General features: G+C 48.8%; 1 protein-coding gene across 5 annotated transcripts in view; it reads right to left on the minus strand.

Annotated features, from left to right (window-relative positions):
- Window positions 1-12,170, minus strand: part of ATP8B3 (ATPase phospholipid transporting 8B3) — a 57,206-nt gene that overhangs the window by 19,398 nt on the left and 25,638 nt on the right. For all 5 annotated transcript variants that reach the window (XM_081177614.1, XM_081177615.1, XM_081177613.1 and 2 more), the window contains exons 12-17: window positions 11,626-11,819; window positions 8,424-8,632; window positions 7,913-7,944; window positions 5,789-5,945; window positions 2,588-2,776; window positions 1,514-1,626 (exon numbers count right to left, since the gene is read on the minus strand). In XM_081177614.1, the coding sequence (XP_081033740.1) occupies window positions 1,514-1,626; window positions 2,588-2,776; window positions 5,789-5,945; window positions 7,913-7,944; window positions 8,424-8,632; window positions 11,626-11,819 (894 nt within the window). The remainder of the gene's footprint in view (window positions 1-1,513; window positions 1,627-2,587; window positions 2,777-5,788; window positions 5,946-7,912; window positions 7,945-8,423; window positions 8,633-11,625; window positions 11,820-12,170) is intronic.

Consider the following 12,170-nt stretch of genomic DNA (forward strand, 5'->3'; position numbering starts at 1 on the left):
TCCCAGAAACTACAACTAGTCCAGAATGCAGCAGCCAGACTGGGGACTAGGAGTGGAGACCATATAACACCGGTCCTGAAAGACCTACATTGGCTCCCAGGACGTTTCCAAACACAATTCAAAGGATTGGTGCTGACCTTGAAAGCCCTAAATGGCCCAGTAGATCTGAAGGAGCGTCTCCACCCCCATCGTTCTGCCCGGACACTGAGGTCCAGCTCTGAGGGCCTTCTGGCGGTTTCCTCCCTGCGAGAAGTGAGGTTACAGGGAACCAGGCGGAGGGCCTTCTCGGTGGTGGCACCCTCCCATCAGATGTTAAGGAAATAAACTATCTGACTTTTAGAAGACAACTGAAGGCAGCCCTGTTTAGGGAAGTTCTTAATGTTTGATGTTTTAATTTATTTTTAATCTTTTGTTGGAAGTTGCTAGGACTGGGATATATCCCTGTCTAAAATCCTGAATAGCAGCAGCTGCCAGCCAGTGTCAACAACATTGAACTGGATGGACCAGTGATCTGACTCTGTCAAAGGCATCTTCCTATGTTCCCTTTAGTCACCACCATGAGGTCTAGAATCTTACTTCAGCTTTGCGGGAAAGACCTAAGCTCACTTCGATATTTCGATTTAGGGCAGGTGGAATTCTGGTGGCAATGTTTCATTTCTCCCTCAAATAAACAGCTACAAGTCTGTGGAGGGATTCATTTTTGCATTTACATTCCTCTGAGTAGCTCAAGTCAGCATACGGAGATCTCCTCCCCCCCCCCCATTTTATCCTCACAAATTTGTGAGGGAGAGGCAGTTGAATTGAGAGCCAGTGTGGTGTGGTGGTTAAGAGTGGTAGTCTCGTAATCTGGTGAACCGGGTTCGCTTCCCCGCTCCTCCACCTGCAGCTGCTGGGTGACCTTGGGCCAGTCACACTTCTTGAAGTCTCTCAGCCCCACTCACCTCACAAGTGTTTGTTGTGGGGGGGAGGAAGGGAAAGGAGATTGTTAGCCGCTTTGAGACTCCTTAAAGATAAAGGGACCCCTGACCATTAGGTCCAGTCGCAGCCGACTCTGGGGTTGCGGCGCTCATCTCGCTTTACTGGCTGAGGGAGCCGGCGTACAGCTTCCGGGTCATGTGGCCAGCAGGACTAAGCCGCTTCTGGCGAACCAGAGCAGCGCACGGAAACGCCGTTTACCTTCCCGCCGGAGTGGTACCTATTTATCTACTTGCACTTTGAGGTGCTTTCAAACTGCTAGGTTGGCAGGAGCAGGGACCGAGCAACGGGAGCTCAATGGGATTCGAACCGCTGACCTTCTGATTGGCAAGTCCTAGACTCTGTGGTTTAACCCACAGCGCCACCTGCTGAGACTCCTTCGGGTAGCGATAAAGCGGGATATCAAATCCAAACTCCTCTTCTTCTTCTTCTTGAGGTCAGCCAGCAAGCTGGGAATTCGAACCCTGGCCATCCAGGTCTTAGTCCGACACTCTGACCACTAAGTCACACCAGATTCCACCCACTTCCAAAGACTTACATCCAGAGCCTTGACGGTGCATCCTTCGGTCGCACGGTCTCTGTGGAGTCTCTCCAGGATCACAGTGTCCGCCCCTTTGGTGTAAAGCTTGATATGGCCTTCAGGGTCCCGCACTGTGGGGTGGAGAAACAAAAAACCCTTAAGTTGAGAAAGAGGGAGAGAGAGGGGGGGAGAGAGAGAGAGAGAGAGGCACCATCTGTTTACCAAAGGTGGGAAACCTCTGAACGTCCCAGATGTTCCTGGACTACAACTCCAATCATCCCTGACCGCTGGGGCTGATGGGAGTCGTAGTCTGGCAAAATCTGGAAGAATGAGTTTTCCCATCCTTGAAAATGCGCTTGGACTACCGCCATGCGCTCTATGTGAGGCTACCTTTGAAGGTGACCCGGAAACTACAATTAATCCAGAATGTGGCAGCTAGATTGGTGACTGGGAGTGGCCACCGAGACCACATAACACCAGTCCTGAAAGACCTACCGTATTTTTTGCTCTATAAGACTCACTTTTTTCCTCCTAAAAAGTAAGGGGAAATGTGTGTGCGTCTTATGGAGCGAATGCAGGCTGTCCCAGAAGCCAGAACAGCAAGAGGGATTGCTGCTTTCGCTGCGCAGTGATCCCTCTTGCTGTTCTGGCTTCTGAGATTCAGAATATTTATTTTCTTGTTTTCATCCTCCAAAAACTAGGTGCGTCTTGTGGTCTGGTGCGTCTTATAGAGCGAAAATACGCTACATTGGCTCCCAGGATGCTTCCAAGCACAATTCAAAGTGTTGGTGCTGACCTTGAAAGCCCTAAATGGCCCAGTATCCCTGAAGGAGCGTCTCCACCCCCATCGTTCAGCCCGGACACCGGGGTCCATCTCCTGAGGGCCTTCTGGTGGTTCCCTCCCTGTGAGAAGCAAGGTTACAGGGAACCAGGCAGAGGGCCTTCTCGGTGGTGGTGCCTGCCCTGTGGAACGCCCTCCCACCAGATGTCAAGGACCCTTATGGATTTCCGTATGGGACAGCGGGAGATGATTTTCAGGGTCCCCTTTTCCAACTCTACGATTCTGTGATTACGGGCCCACAAAACACTGACCCACGATGGACATCCGTTTGCGGACGCTGTTGAAGTCCAGAAGGGCCAACACCTTGTAGGTTTTCTCCACCCCAAGCTCGCTGATGGTGACCGTGTCCTGCGTTCGAGACAGGAAGACGTAGCCCAGGTTCCTGGCCGCGGTCACCAGGGCTTCCTCGTCCGGCGAAGCGGCTTGGTAGACTAGCTGATCTAAGAGAAATTGGGGAGGGAGGAGAGCAGAGGGTCATCGCCAGAATCACCCCAGTCCCTTTTGCCCAGATGGATCACAAATCCATGAGGCTGGATGACATCTTTGTTCTTCTTTTTTACAAAAAACACACACACACCCCGCATTTATTTATTGGGTTTTTCAGATTGAAATTTTGCAACATAAAAACTACCGTAGAGCCATTCATACCAATGGATCTGTTCTGGTTTTTTGTTTTGCTTTTACATACCATATTTTTTGCACCATAACACTCACTTTTTTCCTCCTAAAAAATAAGGGGAAATGTCTGTGCGTGTTATGGAGGGAATGCCTATGGGTGGCATGCATACGGATTTTCCTCCTCTAAAAACTACGTGCGTGTTATGGTCAGGTGCGTGTTATAGAGCGAAAAACACGGTATATATTTGTGACTTTTGTGATTTGTCCCCACAAAACACTTCATCGCAGTTTCTTCCGATCTATTCAAAGGGCCTTTGCTGCACGATGCCAAATGTAAGAATTCACTGATCAATGCATCTGTGTACTGGCTCACTGGGAAAACTTCAGAAATTTATATAGACATGTGAGCTCAGCTCCTCAGCAGCCCCTCTGCCTGAGTGATAATTCCTGGCCTCCTGATACCTGAGTGCCAGACAGGTAGCCGTTCCAGAAATAACAAACCCAGATGAAGACAAAATGGTGTGATGAACTTGGCTGGGAAACAGGGAAATGTAAAGATCTCTTTTGTTCCACTTGTTGATGTTTTTCAGCTTCTGCCTTCTAGTCCTCTGCCTTCTTAGGCGGCTAGTCCTAGTCTTTATAGCTAGCTATAAAGACTAGGACTAGCCGCCTAAGAAACAGTTTTTATCCAAATGCGATATTGGTTTTAAACGCAGTGTAAGGTAGTCTCTGTGGGAGTATATCATATTTAATTATGGGGTATCGGAGTTTTTAGGGGGTTAACCAGGCTGGGATAGCAGGCTTGTTGGTTTCTGAATGTCTGATGTAGATTTTTTTCAATTTCGTTGTTCTGCATGGGGCAATGACAATAAAGATTATCGTATCGTATTGATGGGTGTTTGGTGGAGGGCAAGGGGAACCATGGGGCAGGGTCCAGGATGCTCAGATTACGGCCACCAGACCTCCCCTTTCATGATATAACCATGATGTATTAGTGATGTAGTTTAGGGGGCTGTAACATGGGGATTAGCAGCTAATAAAAGTTGGGGTTCTCTTTTGTTCGGGGTTTCCATCTTGTTCCACCTGGTGGCAGGTGGGAGTCTTGTCTCAACAGTCTTTAATAAAGACCAAGCCGACTGGCTGCTGTTTCGCTCTGGTATTCCTGGCTGGTGTCCTTGTTTTTTGGTCCAGGGGAGCTCTCAGATTTCTCCGTCAACTGCACCCACAAATTTCGGCTCCAGGGCCTAGGAAACGCATGGTTGTGGGGCCAAGCCAAACCCCTGGATCAACGTTTCTGCTGAACTTTGCATTACAAAAGCAACGGAATTGCCATTCAAAACAGAAACAAAAGGCGCAGTGTCCGTAATACGCGCTGCAAACATTTCCTCTTCTGGCTGCAAAACAGACGTCTTTCTCCACCAAATCCCATCTCGTTGCCAGGCAGAGGTGCCGCCCTGCATTTTTCCCGTTAACGACTTAACGGGTCACGCAATGGAATTAGCTCGACAAGGAAAGGATCTACTTACATTGGGCTGAGTACAATAATTAAAAGTTTTAAAAACACAAACAAACAAATCCTTAGTATGTACTATCAAGCTGTCATTTGTGGCTTCCATCCAGAGCCCTGTGGGCATTGTCATGGGAAAGTAAGAATAACAGCACCGCTCAGGTGTCAGAGAAGCTGAAACAACAGCTAGCGGGAGCCAGAAATTTTTCAGAGACATGCACTTCCTCAAAGAGGATTCTAGTCCTCATCATTTTATGACTTTGTTTACTTCCTGCTAGGGTATGGAACGAGCTGTGCATTATATCCCATTTCAACCTTGCTGACCCTCATTCATAGACCTAGAGTTTATTTCACACTAGGGTTGATCTGAGCAGGGAATTACACCCCGGTTCAGCCTTGCTGGGGGACGCGGGTGGCGCTGTGGGTTAAACCACAGAGCCTAGGGCTTGCCAATCAGAAGGTCGGCGGTTCGAATCCCCGCAACGACGGGGTGAGCTCCCATTGCTCAGTCCCTGCTCCTGCCAACCTAGCAATTCGAAAGCATGTCAAAGTGCAAGTAGATAAATAGGCACCGCTCTGGCGGGAAGGTAAACGGCGTTTCCATGCGCTGCTCTGGTTCGACAGAAACGGCTTAGTCCTGCTGGCCACATGACCCGGAAGCTGTACGCCGGCTCCCTCAGCCAATAAAGCGAGATGAGCGCCGCAACCCCAGAGTCGGCCACGACTGGACCTAATGGTCAGGGGTCCCTTTACCTTTACCTTACTCAGCCTTGCTGGCATTCAGGCAATATTTAAAAAATGTAGTATAAACACCAACAATTGGGAAACACTGGCCTGCGAGCGCTCCAGTTGGAGAACAGCCTTGACCAAAGGTGTCGTGGGCTTTGAAGACACTCAAACTCAGGACGCAAGGGAGAAACGTGCTAAGAGGAAGGCACGCTTGGCAAACCCTCACCGGGGTCAACTCCTGCCTGGAAACCAATGTCCCCACTGTGGAAGGACGTGTGGGTCCAGAACTGGCCTCTACAGTCACTTACGGACTCATGGCTAAAACCGTGTTTATGGAAGATCTTACTCGGCTACGAGGGATCGCCAAATAAACTCTTTGCACGCTTCGGTGAAACATTCTCACGAAAACACACACACCTTTCGACCTTTTCAGGGCCTTCTCAGTGGTGGCGCCCGCCCTGTGGAACGCCTTCCCGTCGGATGTCAAGGAGATAAACAATTGTCTGACTTTTAGAAGACACCTGAAGGCAGCCCTGCTCAGGAAAGTTTTAAACGCTGTTTTATTACACTTTTATATTAGTTAAAAGCAGCCACTCACTCTGTTTCTCCTCAACCATGACGGTGTGGCAGATTGCCAGGAGGCGCATGAATTCCTTCACCATGGGGTCGTCGTTTCGCCGGATGTTTTCCAGGAGCTGCTGGTCGTAAAATTCCAGCTTACTGTCCAAGTACTTGTTCCACTTCAAATCAGTCTCCTGGGGAGGGGAAGAAATGAAGTTAAGAGGTTAATGACGAGGAAGAACCCTGGGGAAGCTGCAAACCATGAGATTCCATCTTCACACACACTCAGGTCAGAAACAACAACAATTTATTATTTATACCCCACCCATCTGGCTGGGTTTCCCCAGCCACTCTGGGCAGCTTCCCACGGAATATATTTAAAACACGATAAAACATTAAAAACTTCCCTAAACAGGACTGCCTTCAGATGTCTTCTAAAAGTCAGGTAGTTGTTTATCTCCTTGACATCTGATAGGAGGGTGTTCCACAGGGTGGGTGCCACCACTGAGAAGGCCCTCTGCCTGGTTCCCTGTAACCTCGCTTCTCGCAGGGAGGGAACCGCCAGAAGGCCCTCGCAGCTGGACCTCAGTGTCTGGGGTGGACGATGGGGGTGGAGACGCTCCTTCAGGTATACAGGACTGAGGCCGTTTAGGGCTTTCAAGGTCAGCACCAACACTTTGAATTGTGCTCAGAAACATCCTGGGAGCCAATGTAGGTCTTTCAGGACCGGTGTTATATGGTCTCGATGGCCACTCCCAATCCCCAGTCTAGCTGCCACATTCTGGATTAATTGTAGTTTCTGGGTCACCTTCAAAGGGAGCCCCACGGAGAGCACATGGCAGTAGTCCAAGCGGGAGATAACCAGAGCATGCACCACTCTGACCAGACAGTCTGTGGGCAGGGAGGGTCTTATCCTACGTACCAGATGGAGCTGCCCTGGACACAGAACTGACCTGCGCCTCCATGGACAGCGCTGAGTCCAAAATGACTCCCAGGCTGCGCACCTGGTCCTTCGGGGGCACAGTGACCCCATTCAGGACCAGGGAGTCCCCCACACCTGCCCGCCCCCTGTCCACCAAGAACACTACTTCTGTCTTGTCAGGATTCAACCTCAATCTGTTAGCCGCCATCCATCCTCCAACCGCCTCCAGACACTCACATAGGACCTTCACCGCCTTCACTGGTTCCGATTTGAAAGAGAGGTAGAGTTTGGCAGTATCCCACCCTTCCCAGCCGAAGCCCTAGGCTTGTCTGCCGAAAAGAGAAGATTCCCACACTCCAGCTTCATAGAAGTCCAATATGTCAATATCTCTCATGTGCACAGACCTCTTTCATGTGGCAACAGTGGCTCGGTTAGCACATAATACTAAGCTATGGTTTGCTTAGCAAACAGCAGTTCAACCAGGGTTCGCTTCCCAAGCAGTCTCGCTTCTTGTTTTGTCGTTTGGGGCACGACGTTTCAGACAAAACCTGGCAAACTGTTGACAGCAAACCATGGTTAAGCTGCTGGGCTCGCACGCCATGCGAAACCATGGTTTTAATAAACCATGGAATGAGAAACCCTGGCTTGGGGTGCAATCATAAAGCAAACCAATCTCTTGAGGAACTCATGTACAGTGGTGCCTCGCAAGACGAAAAGAATCCATTCTGTGATTTTCTTCGTCTAGCGGTTTTTTCGTCTTGCGAAGCAAGCCCATGGAAAGATTAGCGGATTAGCACTATTAGCGCTATTAGAGGCTTTTAGTGGCTTTTAGCGGCTTATCTGCTGATCAGATCAGCTGATAAGCGGCTTAGCGCTATTAGCGGCTTATCTGCTGATCGGATCAGCTGATAAGCGACTTAGTGCTATTAGCGGCTTATCTGCTGATCGGATCAGCTGATAAGCGGCTTAGCGCTATTAGCGGCTTTTAGCTGCTTTTAGCGGCTTATCTGCTGATCGGATCAGCTGATAAGCAGCTTAGTGGCTTAGAAAAGGGGGGAGGGGGAAAAAACCAGCAGGAACTCGCAAGACATTGTCGTCTTGCGAAGCAAGCCCATAGGGGATTCGTTTTGCGAAGCACCTCGAAAACGGAAAACTCTTTCGTCTAGCGAGTTTTCCGTCTTGCGAGGCATTCGTCTTGCGGGGCACCACTGTAATTTACAGCAAGAATATGCCACCTACCATAGACTTGTCTTGAGCGCTGTTCTGCGAACCTGCAAATATTTCCAAAAGGAAGAATCAGAAATCAGGAAGACCAAAATGTTAAGAAGGAATGGGGGGGGGGAATTATAACTAATCTTAAAAACCATTGTAAAATGGTTAAAATGGTTAGCAGGACTGTAAATATCACTTGTAGTTTAGTGGTGAATTTTGGACACAATGGAGAGGTGAAAAGATTCTGGATTATCGTAAAAAGTGGAAGAGGAAATGATTCGCAACAGGACCCACAAAGGGGAGGAGCAGGGAAGTCTGGGAGATTCCTCGGGATCTTGTTTTGAAGTTGTAAGTTGGACTTTAAAATTTTAATTTGGAATACCAAATGAATGATTTTTTAAAAGAGTGTGCAAATGCTACCCTGGCGCGCAAAAGGTTAAAAAAAATTGCATTTGTCGCCCTGCCCATTCTGAAGCTTGCCTAGACAGAAATGTAGGACTTTTTCCCAAATCCCAGTGAGATCCCAATGGGACTTTACCGTATATCACCCCGTTGATACAACATTTCTTGAAGGTCATGATGTTCTGGGTCAACGTCCCCGTCTTATCCGAGAAGACGTATTCTATCTGCCCCAGCTGGTCGTTCAGACTGGTGCTCCGAGCTTTCGCTGGCATGTCCTTCGGAGCGTAGTACATTTCTCTGTCCCAGTTGATGAAACAACTGTTGACCAGGTATATGAATTCGAACCTGCGCCGGGAAGAACAAATCCACGATCACTGAATGGGCAAAGAAGATTTTTGTGGCTTGTGGCGCATAGCTGGAACAACCTAATGAACATCAGAATGGTCCTCCTAGCTTGTGGACTCCCTGGTGACACCTGGCTTGAGAGCAGTACATGTGAAAAGGATCTAGGAGTCTTGGTTGACCACAAACTTGACATGAACCAACAGTGTGACGCAGCAGCTAAAAAAGCCAATGCAATTCTGGGCTGCATCAATAGGAGTTTAGCATCTAGATCAAGGGAAGTAATAGTGCCACTGTATTCTGCTCTGGTCAGACCTCACCTGGAGTACTGTGTCCAGTTCTGGGCACCCCAGTTCAAGAAGGACACTGACAAACTGGAACGTGTCCAGAGGAGGGCAACCCAAATGGTCAAAGGCCTGGAAACGATGCCTTATGAGGAACGGCTAAGGGAGCTGGGCATGTTTAGCCTGGAGAAGAGGAGGTTAAGGGGTGATATGATAGCCATGTTCAAATATATAAAAGGATGTCACATAGAGGAGGGAGAAAGGTTGTTTTCTGCTGCTCCAGAGAAGCGGACACGGAGCAATGGATCCAAACTCCAAGAAAGAAGATTCCACCTAAACATTAGGAAGAACTTCCTGACAGTAAGAGCTGTTTGACAGTGGAATTTGCTGCCAAGGAGTGTGGTGGAGTCTCCTACTTTGGAGGTCTTTAAGCAGAGGCTTGACAACCATATGTCAGGAGTGCTCTGATGGTGTTTCCTGCTTGGCAGGGGGTTGGACTCGATGGCCCTTGTGGTCTCTGCCAACTCTAGGATTCTATGATTCTCCTTCCTAGGAGGTTTCAAAGCAGAGGTCCTGACCTGGATGCTTTTGTGGGGTTCGACTAGATGAACCTTGAAGGTCCCTTCCAACTCTACAATTCTATGATTCTGCGATCAGGGCCTTTCTAAATCGAGCATCCTGTTGTCACCATTGCCACTCAGATCCCACGGTCTTCTGGTGGTTCCCTCACTGTGAGAAGCGAAGTTAGAGGGAACCAGGCAGAGGGCCTTCTCAGGGGATGGAACACCCTCCCATCAGATGTCAGGGAAATAAACAACTATCTGACTTTCAGAAGACATCCGAAGGCAGCCCTGTTTAGGGAAGTTTTTTATGTTTGATGTTTTATCGTGTTTTTAATATTCTGTTGGGAGGTGCCCACCGTGGCTGGGCAATGTCCCTATTTTCACGGGAGAAATGTTGGAGGGGATGGAATAGGACGTCCCTATTTTCAGGGGAGAAACGTTGGAGGGGATGGAATAGGACGTCCCTATTTTCACGGGAGAAACGTTGGAGGGGATGGAATAGGACGTCCCTATTTTCAGGGGAGAAACGTTGGAGGGGATGGAATAGGACGTCCCTATTTTCAGGGGAGAAACGTTGGAGGGGATGGAATAGGACGTCCCTATTTTCAGGGGAGAAACGTTGGAGGGGATGTTGCACAACTCAGTTCCTGTACTGCCCTCCAGTCTGTGGGGACATTGCTGTGATTGACTAAGGAGTTAGCCAACGAGTAATGTTATGCTCCCAGGAAAAGCGGTATACAGTGGTACCTCAGGTTACATACGCTTCAGGTTACACACCCCGCTAACCCAGAAATAGTACCTCGCGTTAAGAACTTTGCTTCCGGATGAGAACAGAAATCACACGGTGGCAGCAGGAGGCACTATTAGCTAAAGTGGTGCTTCAGGTTAAGAACGGTTTCAGGTTAAGAACAGACCTCCGGAACGAATTTAGTTCTTAACCCGAGGTACCACTGTACAATGGAATCGTAGAGTTTCCAGGGGCTGTATAGTTCAACCCGCATTGTCCTCGTTGGCTGACCCTATACTCCCGCCAACCAGTCAATATGGGCCTCTGAGTGAGACAGTCCATGCTAAGACACGGTCCTCTCATGCCTCTCCGATCATAGCCGTCCGAGGAATCATAGAATCATAGAATCATAGAATCATAGAATCATAGAATCATAGAATCATAGAATCATAGAATCATAGAATCATAGAATCATAGAATCATAGAATCATAGAGTTGGAAGAGACCACAAGGGCCATCGAGTCCAACCCCCTGCCAAGCAGGAAACACCATCAGAGCACTCCTGACATATGGTTGTCAAGCCTCTGCTTAAAGACCTCCAAAGTAGGAGACTCCACCACACTCCTTGGCAGCAAATTCCACTGTCGAACAGCTCTTACTGTCAGGAAGTTCTTCCTAATGTTTAGGTGGAATCTTCTTTCTTGTAGTTTGGATCCATTGCTCCGTGTCCGCTTCTCTGGAGCAGCAGAAAACAACCTTTCTCCCTCCTCTATGTGACATCCTTTTATATATTTGAACATGGCTATCATATCACCCCTTAACCTCCTCTTCTCCAGGCTAAACATGCCCAGCTCCCTTAGCCGTTCCCCATAAGGCATCGTTTCCAGGCCTTTGACCATTTTGGTTGCCCTCCTCTGGACACGTTCCAGTTTGTCAGTGTCCTTCTTGAACTGGGGTGCCCAGAACTGGACATAGTACTCCAGGTGAGGTCTGACCAGAGCAGAATACAGTGGCACTATTACTTCCCTTGATCTAGATGCTATACTCCTCTTGATGCAGCCCAGAATTGCATTGGCTTTTTTAGCTGCCGCGTCACACTGTTGGCTCATGTCAAGTTTGTGGTCAACCAAGACTCCTAGATCCTTTTCACATGTACTGCTCTCAAGCCAGGTGTCACCCATCTTGTATTTGTGCCTCTCATTTTTTTTGCCCAAGTGCAATACTTTACATTTCTCCCTGTTAAAGTTCATCTTGTTTGTTTTGGCCCAGTTCTCTAATCTGTCAAGGTCGTTTTGAAGTGTGATCCTGTCCTCTGGGGTGTTAGCCACCCCTCCCAGTTTGGTGTCATCTGCAAATTTGATCAGGATGCCCTTGAGTCCATCATCCAAGTCGTTGAGGAAGAGGAGGCAGCTGACGACTTACGTGATGAGCATGGACATGGGGATGACCAGGCTGAGAAGAATAAGGAAGCCCCAGAAGGCAAAGAAGGCGTATTGGATGGAGCTCGTGGTGCTGTAGAAAGCAAAGAGGTAGGCATGCTGTTCCCGGAACTTCTCGGCACTGACTCCGGATCCGACCGCCAGGCCGAAAGAGATGAGGAAGAGTGAGGTGGTGATCTGTGGAGAGAAGCAAAGAAGGGTCAGCCCTTCGTGGGGAGAAGACTCTGGACCAGTCACTCCCAACTCCAGACCCTCCAAGCGTCCCAGTTTTCCAGGGACAGTCCTGGATTTACAGAAGCTGTCCCGGTTTCTGATTTTATCCCAGAATGTCCCACTTTTCCTTAGGAGAAATGTTGGAGGAGATAGAATAGGACGTCCCTATTTTCATGGTAGAAACATTGGAGGGGATGGAATAGGACGTCCCTATTTTCACAGGAGAAACGTTGGAGGGGATGGTATAGGACGTCCCTATTTTCAGGGGAGAAATGTTGGAGGGGGTGGAATAGGACGTCCCTATTTTCAGGGGAG

The sequence above is a fragment of the Podarcis bocagei genome (assembly GCF_964188305.1).
Source record: "Podarcis bocagei genome assembly, chromosome: 18".
NCBI lineage: Eukaryota > Metazoa > Chordata > Lepidosauria > Squamata > Lacertidae > Podarcis > Podarcis bocagei.